Raw genomic sequence first — 18,321 nt, 5'->3', positions numbered from 1 at the left:
CACAAGATGGCAAGTAACACAACCCTGGGGCCTGACAAGACTGCAGCACCTCCCCCTTACATATAATACAATACCACTACATTACAGCCAGCAAGACAAGTTTTGTTACACAAAGCAGGTAAAGAATAAATCCGCTCATTAAGCCCGTGAAACAGAGTCAGGGATAAAATATTACATGATCGTTTCTTTTTAGGTAGTGGCATTCCTGGCAAATCAGGGTGCTCTTGCATTAGCTTTTTAGGTGTTACTTACAAGAGGGAGTTACCAAGGCTTCAGCCACTCCAAGCAGGATGTACTGTGGAGCTAAGTGGAAGCAAGGCATGGATGAGACCAGGAGAACCTCCTCAGAAAGGGTCTGTTCCACCTGAGGAAAATGCTTGCGGTGTATTTCAGAGAAGCCAGCAACCATCACAGAAAGTGCAGCAGATAACTGACCTGCAACTGGGTTAAGAGCAGAGTGTTCACCAAGGTTGCAGTTATAGGAACACCACATATTGACAGTGAAGCAGAGTCCAAGCACATACAAAGGAAAAGTTTTTAAAATTTTAAAAACAAGAAGAGATCCTTCTCCATGAATTTGATTCTAAATCTATGGTAAGGAGACACAAGCTCAGCACACACAGAATGCAAGGATGCAGGGTAAAGGAGAGATTTTAAAAAAATATTTTAAATTATTGTTATTTTTTTAATATTAGAGGAGATGAGGAAAAAAAAAAAAAAAGGCAGGTTGTCCAGTTACCAGAAAAGATTGAGTACTAAGAGCAGGGGAAATCCTACAATTCAAGTAGCAATAAATTTCTGAAGTATACAGACAATATCTGTTTTACCTCATTTTTTTCCTATACAAAAAGTAGTGCAGGCAAACTACTGTATTTCTAAAGTAACCACACCATTCCCTCAGCTTAAGACTGCTACCTGAGGCAACAGAAACTTCAGCACATACTGTTAACCAACATGTCACCAGAATATACAGCAGCTACCTTTGTGTTATCAGAAAGCATGCAGAACTGGAAACTGGTAGGTTTCTTTTTTCCCCCTGTCATTTCTAGACAAAGGAACACAAAGCTCTCATGTCAGAAGTTATGCACTTCTCACTTGGTACTAATATATCTCTCCACATTATCACCTCTTCACTACTCTTAGCATTATTAATGGAAAAACCTGTGCCCTCACATACTCGAGTTTGAAATTACCCTTCCTTTTATTCAGAATTTAAAGAATTATCTACTTCCTTAACTATCTGTGCCATCAAACGAGCACCAGTGTTAGTTCAAGGGGGGGGGGGGGGGGGGGGGGGTGATGAAAGGCTTGGCTGTGGGAAGAGGAAAGCTATAGCAGCCCAGACTTCAGTGGTCTGAGAGTGTGTTCTTCTTCACTGTATTTTATGAGAAAACCTGAATTAAGGGACACATACAACAAATAGATATTCCATTCTCTGTTGAATTTCCTGTACTAGCCGGTTAAATCAAGCAGAAAAAACTCAATACACCTAAATCTATGTTTTTCATGAAGAGGTCCACCATCTAAATTCACTTTAAGATTTTCAAGTTCGCTACATCATACTAGATTTATGAATAATCCAACAATTATAAAGTAACAAATTACAGTTTTCACACAGGTCTTATTAGATAAATCAGATAGTTCAACACCGTTCCAGTCTTTGAAACTTTTAACATACTGAAAGTTCCCAGGAAACTATTTAAATTTCTTCCTCTTAAAAAGTTCACCTTAAAATATAGGTATAAGCTAGCTTAACACTAACATCCTATTTGTACTTTCAATTTTGTTCCTGAAAATAATTGTGAATTTAATTAACTGTTGGCAAAGATATTGGCACTTAGAGGTCTTCCATATTTGCAGGTGCAGTCATATGCTTGGATATCTCAAGCCATTGCCTGTACTCAGAGGCATTTTTTATGCCTCAGGTAATTTATCACCCCTAACAGAAGGCTATTTTAATAAATGAACCTATTAAGAAGAAAACACTGCATATATTCTACTGCTGTTCAGTGTAACAGGATATAACATTAATACTTAGTTTTCCTTAAAACCATGGAAACTTCATCTGAATGTGCTTTCTGTGCTTTAATGCAGATGTTATTTTAAAAACTAGGGTAATTGCAACCTGCTGTGTTATATGCATCTGGTTTGTATAAAACTTAATAACACTCTTAATTAGGCTAATTTACTCAGATTAATACCTCTATGTGTGTCAGTACTCACTGTGCTGCATGCCATGGGGCACTGAATTAATAGTAACACACTGAGAAAATAGTCGTTTATAAATATTTTTGTCTGAGGTTTGTAATACAGGCTGCATGATAAAACATGTGAGAAGTTTAATGAGAGCATCTCTGGAAGGGAGTAGCTTTAAGTGAACACAGAATGGAAGCTGTTTTTCTTGTGGAATTGCATGTAGTTGATATCAGAAGACTGTTGCAGATATCCCTCCAGATCTCAGAACAGAGGAAGCCTGAGGTTAGGGATACCATGGCAAAGGGGACCAGGAAACTGAAGAAGAGTAATGTCAAAGGAAAGCAGTCCAACTTCATCAGGCATCACCTGTAGTAAAATGTAATAAAATTATCTCTGCTTTTAAGCCATGAATTTCCATAAATGAGCCCCAAATCCACATCTGAGCTTAAATGCTTACTGTTGAAAGCACTGGAACTAATAAAAGCAGAGACTTCTACACACTACTTCTACAAGAAAAAAGAGCTCTGAAAATCCTTCCTTTCTTTCCTTTATGTAACTGAAGCACATAAGAAGGAATGTGTAAGTTATTTTTTAGATTAGTATTCATTAAAATGCTAAAGACTTGGACAATAATATATTACATATTTAACTTCAAATTCTAGTGCTAGAGAGGAAACCTGTACCTCTCCAAATAATCTTCCACTTGAGAAATGTTGAAAATTGAGAACAGCACATGATGCACATTTGTTTGTTTATGCAATCAGTAGTCTGTGACTTCAGAACTTGGGCGATTTTAGAAATAGCTGTTGTAGATAGAACTAGACTAACTTTTTTTTTTTTTTTTTTTTTTTTTTTAATACCTCCTACTTGAGATTCAATTAAAGAGTCAGGAATGGACTGTAAGAGTGATAAGTTCCATAGAATCATCATAGAATCATAGAAAGGCCTGGGTTGAAAAGGACCACGGTCATCATCATCGAGTTTCAACCCCCCTGCTGTGTGCAGGGTTGTCAACTACCAGACCAGGCTGCTCAGAGCCACATCCAGCCTGGTCTTGAATGCCCCCAGGGATGGGGCATCCACAGCCTCCTTGGGCAACCTGTTCCACTGCATCACCAACTTCTGCATGAAAAACTTCCTCCTAATATTTAACCTAAACCTTCCCGTCTTAGTTTAAAACCATTCCTCCTTGTCCTATCACTATCCCCCCCCTTGTAAACAGCCGTTCCCCTTCCTGTTTATACACTCCCTTCAAGTACTGGCAGGCCACAATGAGATCTCCCTGGAGCCTTCTCTTTTCCAAGCTAAACAAGCCCAGTTCCCTCAATCTATAGGAGAAAGAATTCTAGTAAGCTGCAGTCCTAATGTCAATACAGGGATAGCTTAAAAAATATGAAAAAAGCTTATATTTATAACTTAGTTATTTAAATCCAAACTCATAATTTTGAGCAACAGAATCTTTTTCAAGAATCGGAGAGCTACCAACAAAGATTAACCCCCTGAAAAACCCCTTCCAAATTAAAAAAAATAAATGTAAAGAATAAGGAAAAAGCATATAGAAAGTAACCAGTATGAAGTAAAATGCAAACCTAAATGGTTAGTGCTATTTCTTCCACCAGTTCCTTAGGATGACTTAGTTCTTTCCTCAGTGTTTGTCTCAATACATTTTATTGATCAGAAGAACTTCAGTCTTCTTCATCAATAATAACTATGCCTTTTTCTCTAAATATCTAACATTTTTCAGGACTGCCTTTTCTGAAGTTTCTTTGAAATATACCTACCTCTGTCATCCCAAAACAAATCTTAGTATTTATAGTTTGAAATAGTGGTAAAACATAGTATAAACTGCTGATGTTTTTTTTTTTTTTTCCAAAACAAAAATATGTATCAAAACTTCATAAACAGATTTTAGACTTACCAATGTAAATTGTTGGAGAATGTCCACTTGCCTTGGAGCTGAAGAGATATGAGTTAATGCATTCCAAAATTGGAACAAGAATCAGTAGCGGCACGATGCTTATCACATTCATTGCAGCAATTGGCAATACCAGTCCACTGAAGTTCAAGTTGGAATTCATGGTTTGGAGATAATATCCTGAAGGAATCTGCATTGTGGAATACAAACCAACTTCGGCGTAAGTTTTTATGGATTTTTTTTTTTTTTTTTTTTTTTTTTCCCCCTGTAACAGAAGCTTCTTCAACACTTCCTTCTGAAGAAGTCACAGAAAACCAATTGCACACTAACCAAAAGGAGTAACCATTCATGATTACAGCCTTTCAGATAGTGACTCTCATTCTCTGCTAGGCTTTAATATTATCTACTTATTTCACTTACTTCTCAGTTTAACAAATCTAAGGAGCAGCCCATCAGTTTATATTAGCTCTAATGAAGATCAAATAAACCATCAGTCAACATAATAAATTCTCCTGAGTATTTCAGTGACTTCTTACATGTCTTCACAGTGTGCAGCATGACTCTTTTCATTTTAGAATAGCACGATGTAGAGTTGTCTTGAATTTCTAATTGTTTGCTCTAAGTGAAAGAATATTTTAAAGACATTCTTGCCATCACATAGCTTTAAGAGCTACACAGATTTAGCCATAGTCTTTGAAGCAGCTTAATGTGGCTGACATTAATGTGACTGGCATAGCAGCTGTGAAGGGCTACTTTTTTACTTCTGTAAATAAAAAACCAGAAAACAGTACTCAATTCAGCAACATTCCAATGCTATTCATCAGGATATGAAGTTAAGCAGACTTAAGACTGTCTTTCACTTCAAAAAGCAAATAGTTCCCATTTGTTTGATGATACATACAAATTGGCTGAGTTTATTGACACATACACAAGAAAGCCCGCTGTTTATATCAACCAACTTTTCTGCTTGTGTTTTTTGAGGAACCTTGGTATACTAAGCACTGAAACTTCACTAACAACAAGGAGTTACAATCCACTTCATTTTACATACTGATACGAAAATAGGTAGAAAAGAGGTAACGAGTAATTCACAGAAAGCAGCCATGGCAGAGCTGGATGTAGAATGGATTTCTTTACTCTCATTTCTGCTTTCATAGCATTTTGAATTTCTGAAGTTTTGTACATGACTTTTCCGTGCAACTGACAATGCCAAATCCAGATGGAATATTACTTGTAGCTGTCTGAAAATTAAAGCGTAGCTAGTAACCCAGATCTTCAAGGGTTACTCATCAATTATTATAGTCAACTGTAGTCAACATAATTTCACTCGATGCTAAAGAGTTGTTTCAAATGCTAGATGTTAATAAGAATACTGTCACCCATATTTCATTTCCCCTCAAAAAAATAGAAGATGTAAAAGGATGAATAAATAGAAACAGAATCATGACAGATCAGACATAAGCTAAGTTACATTGGTTCCTCATTTCCATTGCCTATTGGAAATCAGAATTGACTTATTAGGAATTATCATCAACATGAAATCTGTTAATAGTATGGAGAAAATACAATTAATCTTTATGAAAAATATCAATCTATTGCCTAGTCTAAGAAAAAACCTTAGACATATCGGAAATTCTGCTGAATGCCATTGCTTTCAGGAGGTGCAAGCAGTCTTTTCCAGATATATACTTAGACACTACAACAGAGATTATTGATTCCTGACTCATTTCCATCTGGTCATTAACACATAGCCTCAGTCACTTGTGTGTTTGTTTTTATTTTGTCTTCCACTCTCCCTGGCATGGAGCTGAGTGAGAGAAGAAAAGGTAGCAGATGAGCAGGAATTTTTAACAGTTGCAAGATAATGTCAATGAAATAGTGTATGTTACACATTTGTAAGAATTTCCTTAAGCACCCTATGTATGCATTTTAAAACCAATAACTAAAAATGAATTTCTAAATTTGTTACGCCAGTTGCCAAAGGGTAAGCTGCTTCAAGCTCCTGCTTAGCCAGGATCATCCAGTCAGAAATTAATCTGAAGGAATCATGTCAGTTGAAGCAACTCAGTGATTTACATATCATTCATACATTTGGGCTTCGAAAGAACTGTTTCCATAAATGGAAAACTACACATTTCCACTGTAGATGCAGCAGACATATAAATCTACCAGAACAGTAGAAATATACAACTGAAACAGCAAAGAAAGATTTTATGCCTTTCCTAAAAATTGAGTGAATATTTAAGAAATTGGAAAATTGTGTGTTTCACAGGAGTGCTGAGCCTGAATCTCCAAAACATGAAGAGCACAGGAGTCTCAGCACTAGATATTTCAGTCGAAGGGATAGATAGAAATGAGCAGAAGAAAGACACAGGAACTATATCGCAGCAAGGCTGATTTTAGTTATTTGATGAGATGAAGACTATTCTGCAAGGTGGTTCTGTTGGTAAAGCAACAGTTAAGAACCATGTGAAATGGTAGTAAACAGTGTTTTTTTGAGATTTGGTTTGAAAAGTTGTTTACTCACCTGCATAATACATGTTCTGTAAAGAATTTGGAAAGCAAACAATGGGAAGAGCCTGGCAAGTGACTTTGTACTTTCCACTTGAGTCTCACTGTACCGACCACCATGATATTCCTTGGCATGATCTAACCAGCTGGATACATCTCCACTAACGTAGCGATACCGCACACAGCACGTTTTCAGTGCACTACCAATTACCCCAAAAGTTGTCAGAAGGGAACTGTCTGGAAACAATCAGACATAAGGCGTTAGTACATTTTTATTTGCTGACAAAAATAACAGAACAAAGCATTTTGTGAGCAAAAATATAACTTGATATATCAGGAGGTGTTGTATTACCTTCCCTTGTTTTGGCTTTCTCTTGAAGGAATTTAAACCCAAGATAGGAATGAAATGTCGCATCTCTGCTGAAGTCCAACAAGAGCCATGTAGAAGTGAAGTGAGAAGGAAAGGGAGCTCAAAGGAGGGCTGATGGGATAGAAAGTTTTAAGGAACATGTTTCAATGTTAGAGATATCTTAGGACTCCCAACGTGCTGTGGAAAAAGCTTCCAGTCTAGTTGTTGGCATATTAAAATTTGTCCACAAGTAATTGCTAGCTTGGTTCTTTCTTGAAGAAAGAAATATAACAAGGACAGAATTGTTACCTGCATTCTTGAAGATACAGATTTATTTACCTTTGGTAAGTTGCCCATCCATGAGAATGAAAGCTATAGCATCTCTCTGCCTTTCTGATGTGTTGAAACACTATAGAAGCCATGTATATAGTGTCCAAATATAACATGAATTCAGAAGATGGTAGAAAAAAGTTTCCCTATCACGTCTGCTGTTGAAAGTATTTTCTAGAATGTTCATCTGACACCTATAGGATATTCTTCCAAAACTAAGAAATGGAAATTAAAAAAATGACTGTCTAGCATTAACCTGTGGACTGTTGGCACAGTTAAAAAAAACCTGAAGTAGAGAACATGACTGAAGCTTCCAAACATAGATACTACATACAGATTTTATTTTCTGTGACTCTAAGCTAATATTCTTACCAATCACTGTAAGCATTGCTAAAATTCAGATCCAGTGTATTTCAAGACCAGACCTGAGGACTAAGAACTATTCAGACTTTCAGATTGAACTGACTAAGAAGATAATCAGAAAAATGTGAGAGTTAGAGCTCTTGTCATAGCTCCTTAGTGTCATTTCAATCAGTTACCTACAAAAAGTCACTTGTACGAAATATGTATGTTTCTTACAACAGAATTCAAAGCAGATTAGTAAGTGGTAAATAGTAAATAGTTAAGTAAAAGTTGTAGTTCAGGAACTTGAGTCATACGTAGCCTATATCAAGAGGATATTGCCAGTTACATATTTAGAGTAAGTGTCTTACCCATTCTTCAGAAGCAAAGCAGTAAATCCTACAATACTCCGCAGTAACAAATTTTTCAGATTACAGAAGTACAAAACTGAGTAAACATCATATACTCTGTACTATTATTTCTTATGTTTTCTTAAGAGCATCTATCTGTATATATATTATATTACATATTCCAGAAGGAAATTTCCCCTCTCTGTTATACTTAAGATCTTGGTTCTAACAGTCTGCTACTATGACCTTTATGTAATCATGAATATCTATATTACTTAATCATAATGAAAAAAAATCTCTATACTACACTCTAGATAGTGGATACACATTTTTCCCTCCATCTCTGATCACTGCCAATCCTAAAATTTTTAGCAATGGAAGAAATGCAAATTTAGTCCATGTTTGACAGGTAAACATAATTGAATGCATGATCCATATTTGAAGAGTTACATCAGAAAAAAAAAAAAAAAGAAACACACAAAAATCCTGTAAGGTCATCTATGGATTTGAATAACAGCTTTGATGTATTTAATGTTTCACTGTCTTACCAGAAGATATAAAGTTATGTTTTATTTTGACTATAGAGATAAAAACACATTTTTCTAGTGATTAGCATTCTGCATAGATGTGGAAAACACTTAACACATTCATAGAAAAAAAACAATACAAGAAATATTCTGCTAGTTTTGTAGATGACTGATATAGCAAAAGATTGGCTAGTATAACACAAGATTGTGTTATCCTTTTTAGTGGTGTCAAACTACTTAAACAAGTAACCAGATTTGGTTCATTTGAATCATTCCAGTGCAGGCTAGATGCTGAAGACTATTCTTAGCTTCTCAGGTTGTAAGACCTGTAGCAAGACACAGAGAGCTTGACAATTACTGTTCTCTCTATAAGAAGAACAGCTTAAGTTGACACTAGCCTTTGCATACCTCAGTCAGATATGATTTTTTGAAGGGCATTGGGGAAGGGGTGTATTTCTTTCTAGTATTTCCATCACATTACATTCCAAGATACTTGGCTCACACATTCTTTCATTGCTAATAATTTTTTTATTGGACTGAACTAATAACAAAAACACAAATATCTTTATTTCAGTTTCTGTGTTCTACTGGAAAAAGTAGAGCAAGATTTGGGCACTTCTATAGACTTATTCTTACTTAGGCACTTAGGCTCCAGTTACATTTCTGTGCTTGGTTAAAGGAGAGAGATAGTTGTCATCAAAACATTTTGAAAAGCTGAAGTACTAGTTAGCACTAATTGCTAACTGATGAGCCAACAGAAATATAAGAACTTCCGCTTTAAAATATCAAAAGTCTGCTTTGGAGCTATTTAGAGCTATTCAGTATTTTCAATTATTTTCAAATACATACAAATACCCAAGGTTGTATTGGAAAGCACGCTGAAATAATAAGCATGAGATATTCTGGAATACTGAGATATTACAAAGTTTGCTGATTGATTTTGTAAACTCACTGCTTAGTTGCTCAGTTGTAACTTCATACCAAACTCTGGAGCATGCTTACAAGTGAAAACAAGTACGTTTGGTACCAACACCTCAACACAACTTGGGTATAGATTGGACAAAACACACTGACATTAGTAATGTGCAACATGCATGTAGTATCTATTCCTGTACATGAAACTGCTCTGAACCTATACCTGGACAAGGCAGAAGATGTACGTAAGAGGCTGCTTTCAATTTTTCAGCCTATCCAGAATCTATATATTTATCTTTACAGAGGATGTTTTCTCTTAGACTGACTCCATAGAGGTAAAACCCCTCCCAAGGTATCTACAATCAAACAGGTAATTGTTTTGAAAGAACTTATTTAGATGTCCAAAATGATGCTAAAACAATCTCTAAATATACTTCCTAAGAGATAGTTCCTTCTTACCTGTTTTGGGTTTGTAAATCATTTCTCCACGCACCATGTGAATTGTGATCATGGCCATAAGCACAGACACAAATGGGAGAAGAAAACCAAGATTTCTCGCCACAGATTGCTGGATATAAGAGATGCTGACAAAGACAACTGCTGAATTTAAGTTAATCAGCCAATAAAACCTAGTACACAGAGACAGAGAAGCCAAGATTAGAAGAGCTGAATAATTTACAGCTTTTATATAATGGTATAGTTAAGTATTACTGTTATGGACAGCATCAGTAACACACACACACCCACTTACACAGCAGAAACACCTAAATTCGCTTGGATGTTTCAGCTTGTGAGGTAAGCGATAAAACTAAGACACTAAGGCAGAACAGCTGAACAAATTATCAATCTAGAGCCATAAATAAACTTGTGGATAGGAATAATTAAATGTCAGCATTTACCATTTATGCTTTTAATATCTGACAATGTAAGCTTAATGTATGTAAAATTATGAAATCACATTTTTAACCTTAACAAAGAAATAACATTGCATATAACAGCCATTCAATTATTTCCTCTGTGTGAAATAAAACTTCCTACCCCAACTTAGGTTTGAGAGAATATTGTACAAATAGTATCTACTGGAGCAGTCGACCAATATATCCCACTTACTAAGGAAATGCTTTGGACAGTAGGTTTATAAACATGAAAAAGCTGCTTTTCTGTGGATTAAACATTATTTTGAGACATTTAAAAAACAAATTCATTTTGAGTAGTCAGTGATCTAGCTTTCAGGGTGCTTGCTTTGGGTACTTTGGTGATTCTTCTCAGCTCTAGTCCATTTGCTTGGATTATCAGACTAAATGTCAGGCAGGTGGCCACAGTGAGCAACAGCTTTGTTAGTAGACTTTCCCCTTCACTCTTAGAAGTCCGTAACATATTTTTTGGCAAATCCTTTAAGTAAAAGCTACTTCTAAAAGGGAAGAAGTACAAGAGGAATGGATCTGTAGAGCCAGATATCCTGTGTTAAGGACCCAGTATGTCCAGCCAAGGATTTTACTCTGTATATTTTAGTCTGACCCTGTGGACTCAAAGTTTACTATTGGCTTGAGAGTAGCAAATGTACCATAAATTTTGCGGTTACGTATTCTGAAAGACCTCAGCTTCTGCATTCTGATTTCAACTCAAGAGCATATTTCTGATATAAGCAAAAACGTTATCATGAAACGTCTAGAAAAAAGATCTTACTAGAATATATTATTGGAATATATTCATTATGACAACTTAAGAAGTAATACCCAGGTGACTTTCAACTTAAAAGCATTGTTACTGTACTTGAAAAGCTTCCACTTGCTATAACAATTGAGATGAACTTGCTGAACAAAGACAGATCTAGAGGAAAAACAAGACAAAAACTAGAAAATATTAAAAAACTTAGCTTTGTCACTTTCTTTTAATAATTCTGAAAATGGAATATGTTTTCTGTCTCTTATAATACTATTTAATTTTTTTTAATTGATTGAGCCAGATGACCTTAAGTTTCAATCCAAATTCAGACCCAGATATTCCACATATTTGAGAAAGGCTCAGTACCCAAACCACGTATTTACCTGCACAACTTTTTAGGAGGAGATTAATTTTATTTAGAATCACTTCAGAGTTCTCTATAAAGAGAAAGTGAAAAAGATAAAAGGGGTAGACTAATTATTTAATTTAACATTAAAATGTCCTGGGCTGACAGCATAAATGAATTCACTGTATATGGAAAGAAAAGTGATTTAGAAGAGACATAGGAAAGAAGGGAAATATAGTTCCATCATTCCCTGTCTTCTTCTGTAGCAGACCAGTAAGATGAGACAACATTGCTAGCTGCCATCCTTTGTCTCAATTGTGTACCTTTCACTCTTATTATCTGCTGCCATAGACAGAATTTGTTTAAGAGGGAACAGCCATAGAGCATTTTGGAAGTTAGAACCAGGTCCTAGATGTGCAAAGCAATCTTCTTCAGGAATTGAATTAAACAGCAGGTAGTTGCAAGTTTATACTTCATCATTTCATTTAAAACCTACCTTTAACATAGTAAGTATGAATTCCTTTTAAACAGAATGTAGCTAAGGACATAAGCTCTTACTCATCAGAAGTATACAATCACCTTTTTTATCTATTACTTCAAAGTTCAATCCTGTGACAAATATCTACCAAGAAAAAACACTCTACCAAGAAAAAATGATTATATTCTGAGAGGTTGTAATGAGATTAAGATCACTAAGAATATAACTTCGTTTTTAAAATTTTGAGATATCAATTAAATAGCCTCTTTTCAGATGCCATTGCAAAAAACACACATGTGCCTTTCTTAATATTTCCAAAGCCCCAAGAAATAACTCATTTGGATTTCACCCAAGGAACTTTTTATTCAGATTATGTCTTCTTTGTAATCAACACTGAGAAATGTCACTTTGATTAAACACAACTCTGAATGGCTAAGACCACAGTACAATAAATTCTCCAGCTCTATCTTTCAGAACAACTGATTGCACTCCAGTCTTACTCCCCTAGAGTCTTATTTAATCAAAATGATGTTGCTAATTAAGGATTAAAAATCAGAATAGAGTAAAAAGATTTTTTTTTTTTCCTTCTCTCCTATGGGCAGGTCAGGGAGGCAGAATCTGCTCTACAGAACTAAAAAGTCTTATCCACCTTTGGTAAAGCTGCTTTATTCACCACTGAAGTTCGGATTTAATTCAGAATTCTCTGATACTAACATAATTGGTGGAAAAAAGAATAGCCAGGAGAGCTACTCCCAAAGGAATAAAGAACTGATTCACAAAGATCTTCATCGCCTCCTCAGTGTTTTGTTGTCAGTGTGACAATGTGCTAAGTTTTGATTTTATTAAGTGTGTGTATATAGGGAAAGGACAGGAAAGGGGACAGTTTTAGACTTTATTTCACCCTGATTCAAACAGAAGTCCTACAGTTTAATCAGAAGGTCAAGGCGAATGTTTAGTGCTACAAAGTGATAAATGGAGGCAAACAGATGACCAAAAATGATCCCCCTGACACAGAAACAGTTATTTTGAAAAAGAAAAAACAAAATCCAACAACTGATTTTTAGAAACTATTTTACCTCTTCAATTTTTCCTCCAAATTTTCCTGAAAAATGAGATACTGTAAATGAAATATAAATGTAAAGTGCATCATCTGATACCAAGTGTTCTGAGTGCAAGATCCAACATGATATATCATTTTCTTACCACTGATATCAGCAGTTAGAGTCTACTAGCATTCTTCAGTTCCAACAAACCAGCAAATTCTATTGCTACCTGTAATTTCTAAAAATTTACTCCAATGCAAATTCTAATGTATCACTGAATTTTGCCACAGTCAGGGATTAATAGCAAAATTAAATCAAATTATAGATATGTTAGCTGTAGAACAATGTATTCCGTTTGTTTTCCTAACAGCAGCAGGACACTAAGTGTGAGTACTTGAGCAAGTTATGCAGTCCTGGTTCTTGACTGAAGATTACTACTGAAGACCAAAATAGATGATCACCAGTTGGTCCTGGAAAGCAAGAACTATACCAAAGGTTTTGACATAAATTCTTGGAAACTGTTTCAAAGCTTAAATATTCTCCGTTTAAAACCCAGTAAATAATAACAATAATTGCAAGTCCACAGGGAATTTCAAAGCAATGCAATATCATTCTCTACAGATACTTAGCTGTTGTTAAGTTACTAACCAGTTGAAAAAAGAAAGAAGTTCCTTTGGTCCACAGTTCTCAAGGTTGTATGCACTTAGTGGACAAACTATAGCTCTTATGCCTCCTATTCCCAGGCTAGCTGTGAGTAGTGCAAAGTAGAACACTATTTTCTGCTCCTTTTTGGTTAGCGTATGAAGAAGAATATGTCGTTTGTCAATGTAGATATCTTCAAAAGGGAAAGCCACAATGGGTAGCAGGGCTGTGCCTGGAATCAGAAGGAAATCATTATTCGAAATAAATTAAAGTCAGACTGATAAAGATGAATCTGTAAGCAATTATGCTGAAAAGATGTAAAGCAGAAGACAACAGATGAGAGTGAAGAGGAAGGGCCTTACTTCTGCAGAAAGCTAGAAAGACAACACCACTGTGAGCCTCTATGAAAGCAGTTTTCTCTAATATGCTTGCAAGGATTTAGGTCCTTCAATATATTGAAGAGCTTACCCTGGAAACGAAAATCCTCCCATTGTGCTTTTCCCATTTCTTGTATGTTGAGAGCAGTAGCTCTCCACTAACCAGCAAGTGTCAGGTAAGGTGTGTAACTGCCCAGCAAAGAAACTAAAACAGCCAAAAAGCCTCCCCATTGTGGAATAATTAAGATTAAAAAAAATAATAATATTTAAACTGAGTCTTTAATGAGGTCTATGATTTAACGAAGAAAGTCTCACAGGTTTTACTTTTTGTTGTTTGTTTTTTAGCTGTTCTGGTTTTCTGTTGCAGCTTCATGGGAAAAATATGTTTTTAGGAACTTATTTCACAAAAGCACTGCCATGAATTGCATTTACCAGCTCTAGTCTGCAAAGCAATCTATAGCTGACCAAATCTGAGACTTATCTGTGCTTTAATTGGAGACAAACTCAAAATATCACAAATTTAAACATCAGCTTGACATTAGTCAAGGTTTAAGACTACAGCTGTGCATCAAACGCTTACATTTAGAAGCATTCAATTAACCCGACAAAACAATTACCAGCTCTGAAAAATGCACTGATTGCTGCAGAATCTTTCTATTTAGCTTAAACAGTTTTGGAGATCTTTTTTGCATAGAAGATCTCCGGAAGAGCAGTTGGGGAAGATTTGGATTTCTGTTAGAAAGCAAGCTCTCAATATAAGTATTAGGATATATCCTCCATACTCACTGCAGTGTTTGTTTATACTGATGGGTGCTTAACTGCATCTTTCCCAGTTATCCAACTACAACAGTCATGTCTTCACCTACAACAGAAATGTTGCTACCAACAGCTGGGAAGTGCTTTCCATTCTTTTTCTCAAACTCTGTCTAAAACATCCCATTTGCCCTAAACACTAGCAACAACAGATACTTGTTAAAGGGACCAGTTCTAAGAAAGAGCTGAGCAACTGCAATCTTAAGAGCTAAGCCACGTTAGAGAAGTAAAGATCACACACCTGCTAATCCATAAGACATGAAAATGCTTCTTAGCCTTGCTCTATGTATTACCTCACAAAAACACATAGGCAGAAAACTGCAAAGTGTTTTGTAGAGGAAAAAATGAAGTAATTCATTATGAGCAAAACTGGCCACGAGCTTGGAGAAAATTATTGATTTTCAGTGTTCAACAATACATTTCTGTAACAGAAGTATTGTAGCATTAAAGCACACCTGGGTTTCACCTACCTAAGAAGTGTAGAAACATGCAGATGCACACCAGCTTGATCCTCCCCACAAGGCACTCGGCGAGCCAGCCAGCCAGCACTGGTGTCAGCATGGAGGTGCCCACAAAGCACATATTTACAATGGCAGCCTGGTAGTTGCGATAGCCAAGTCTGACAGTGCAGAAGAGGATCATATTGCAGACGATGCCAAAGAATGTGAACCTCTCACACAGCTCCACCAGCAGCACACAAATAGCCTCCTGGACTTTCTTCTCAGGCAGAGTCAGGTTTCCAGCATGGTTTCTTCTACCAGGTAGCAGGTTTTTCTCCTTTTCAGTGTCAGCTGTAAGCTGCTTCTCTTGAACATCACCACTGCCTGCACCAGGCATGCTTGACTTCTTTGACTAGGACTCAGGAGGGCAGCTTAAGTTACAGGTATACTTCTGTTCTCCTCCACTGTAATTAGCAAACTGGTAAGACTCTCACTTTGAATTCCACACTTTACCACTACAATTTTGTAGGGCACCAGTCACTTTTGTGCTATTACATATAGGATCAAAGAGTTTCCAACAAATAAATTAATCAGAGACATACCAACGTTTCAACTTCTGAATTTAGCAACATTCAGGAACACAGCCTATTTAATTAATCCATTCATATATGAAAAACATTTTTTCCCCAATGTATGTTATCTGTTAAATTATTTGAGTCCAATTCAGTACATACAACTCTATTTGTATCTTAAAGGTAAAGGTTTAAATACACAGGAAAGCCAACATTATCAGCAGATTTTAAATAATAAATCAAGAAATGTAGATATAGTAAACTGGAGCTTTAAATAGGCAACAGATGAAAAATTGCAAGCAGAGTTTTTTTTCCAAAAGTTAGCAGTATCTAATTAATTAGATTTGTTATATTTAGTTGAAATTCAGATGAGTTAATTAGAAAAATAAATAATGCAACTACATTTATGTTAGGGAATCAAATTTTAAAAGGAAATAAGTAAGTAGAATGTATTAGCAAAAAGTAAAAGCTATCTGAAAGCAACGTAAACCAAAACTGCTTTTCTAACTAAATATTGTGTGGCAATACATCATTTCGGACAAGAGCACATACAATTTCTGCCCAGTAAAAGCAATCATTAGCTTAAATAATATTTCTGATGAGACAAAGTTGCTCCTTGTGCCTCTCATCCACAGAAAAGTTTTCAGTTTTCCCAAATCAGTTTATTTGTTTCTTGGAGCTCATTAAGGTGACTATCACCTTTCTGAAACACTCCCAAAGAAGAATGAAAAGTACTTTAGACAAACATAAATGCATATGCATGTTGCAAAGCAGTGGTAAATCAGGTGTATTTGTTTAAGAAGATCTCTCAATGCCTCAGCATTTTTGTGTCATGTTTTTCTAAATGTCTATATAACAATTTTCATTTTACCTTCTCAACCTATTAAGGCTTCTACACCCCCCAACTGATGCGCAATAGTATATAACCAGTATTGATAAAGATAGATTCCTAGACTACCTCCAAATTAAATCTTTGAATGCTACTGCCAAATTCTAGTTTACTTCCTTGTCTTGTTTAAAAGTATCTGACTTAAATACAAAGCCTAGAAAATCTGAAACTTGAGTCTACATAACAAAACACTGTACCTTAAAATAATTCTAAAATACATATTTTTAAAACTGAGTAAAAGTCAAAAGCCAGAATTCAAACACTACAGAAATTTTTGTCAGAGATGTCCAAATGAGAATGAAAATAGCCATGTCATGTAACATAACCAAGAACTGCTTCTGTCTTTTCACCTACAGTATCTACAGAGATTTTCATTTGGACAAACCCAGCAGAGAAATCCAACCTAGAAATCACCTGTAACTCAACCAACCTCACTAAAGCCTAACGAAGCCAACTCCAAATCCAAACACAAGTAAAAACTGCTTATAGACCAAAAGGCATATATGTCTTTCACTGCACAGAGATACTCTCATTTAACTGTTCAGCAAGAAAATGTTATTCCCTTACATTATTTTTTTTTAGGAAATATAGCCTTTAAGGAAAAAAAAGAATCAGATCGAAAACACTAGGATAAACACATTCTTACTACCATAGGCACTTCAGTATAAAGTACCCCAGTTTTCTACAAGCTATTTTTCTCTTAAAAAGTGCAAAGTTTACCTGTTCTCATAGGTGCTAATAATTCAAAGTGAACCATATCATGGAAACTACTAGAGACAGCAAGGTTGCTAACCAAAATATCAGTATCTTAGTCTTCATGTAGTTTCATTTACTCTAACTTTGGATAACAAACAAGGGAAAGGAAATAATTGGCTGAGCTTTATATATGCCATTGAAAGGAGGCAGTGGTGATTGTTTTCATTTTTTTTTTATTCTGAATTGCCTTTGCATGTGACTGTTAAAGGCATGGTAATCCTGATAGTCACAGGTAGCAATTAGTAAATGAGTTAATGATGCCCTCAGTGAAAGCACTGTGGTCTTTCTTCATCTAGTTATTTAACCACATCTGCAGCAAATATAGGTGGTCTGTTAGGGTATTCCATGATGTGGTTTTAACTGAGTTCTCCTTGGATCACCTGGTATTCTCTTAGCCTACTCTTAATGAAAGAGGTAGTAAAACTATATAGAACAAGAATTAAAAACATAAATTTAATTTCAATATGAACTGCCTTTGTTTTTTTTCTTTTAATTTTTGTCTTTTTTCCCCATATGTTTTCATCACTTTGAGCAATATCTTATTTCATGGGGAAGATTACGAAACAATTTCTGTTTAAAATCTTACCTTAGACAACTATTTCAGAGATTTCTGTGCAGGCAGCCGTCAGTCAGAACTGAGATGAACTGGAATCAATTATAGGTTATGATGGTCTTATTTTGTCTTGTAGTTCACGGCATTTGAAGCCTGCATCTGATGCTTCTGAAGAACTTTGCGAGCATTACTAAAAATTCAGGATAATGTTTCCTGCATTTTTGTTTGACTACATACCAGAAGAACAAATGCAAACAAAACCTAAGCACTCTGTAAACAACATAAAAGATCAATTAATAAAGTGAAATGCAG

General features: G+C 35.6%; 1 protein-coding gene across 2 annotated transcripts in view; it reads right to left on the bottom strand.

The window, feature by feature from the left end:
- Window positions 1–17,564, bottom strand: part of SLC15A5 (solute carrier family 15 member 5) — a 30,681-nt gene extending 13,117 nt beyond the window's left edge. Inside the window, exons 1-7 of one of the 2 annotated variants that reach the window (XM_052669280.1) lie at window positions 17,421–17,564; window positions 15,270–15,787; window positions 13,616–13,841; window positions 9,895–10,064; window positions 6,639–6,859; window positions 4,115–4,301; window positions 253–441 (exon numbers count right to left, since the gene is read on the bottom strand). In XM_052669280.1, coding sequence (XP_052525240.1) covers window positions 253–441; window positions 4,115–4,301; window positions 6,639–6,859; window positions 9,895–10,064; window positions 13,616–13,841; window positions 15,270–15,636 — 1,360 coding nt within the window. In that variant the 5' untranslated portion in view covers window positions 15,637–15,787; window positions 17,421–17,564. The remainder of the gene's footprint in view (window positions 1–252; window positions 442–4,114; window positions 4,302–6,638; window positions 6,860–9,894; window positions 10,065–13,615; window positions 13,842–15,269; window positions 15,788–17,420) is intronic. The other variant, XM_052669281.1, reaches the window with a different exon arrangement.
- Window positions 17,565–18,321: the final 757 nt, after the last annotated feature.

This window comes from Tympanuchus pallidicinctus, unplaced genomic scaffold (assembly GCF_026119805.1).
Source record: "Tympanuchus pallidicinctus isolate F22 unplaced genomic scaffold, pur_lepc_1.0 scaffold8, whole genome shotgun sequence".
In the NCBI taxonomy this organism is placed as follows: Eukaryota; Metazoa; Chordata; class Aves; order Galliformes; family Phasianidae; genus Tympanuchus; species Tympanuchus pallidicinctus.
The sequence above is the reverse complement of the archived record's forward strand: the minus strand, read 5'-3'. Positions and strand labels throughout refer to the sequence as shown.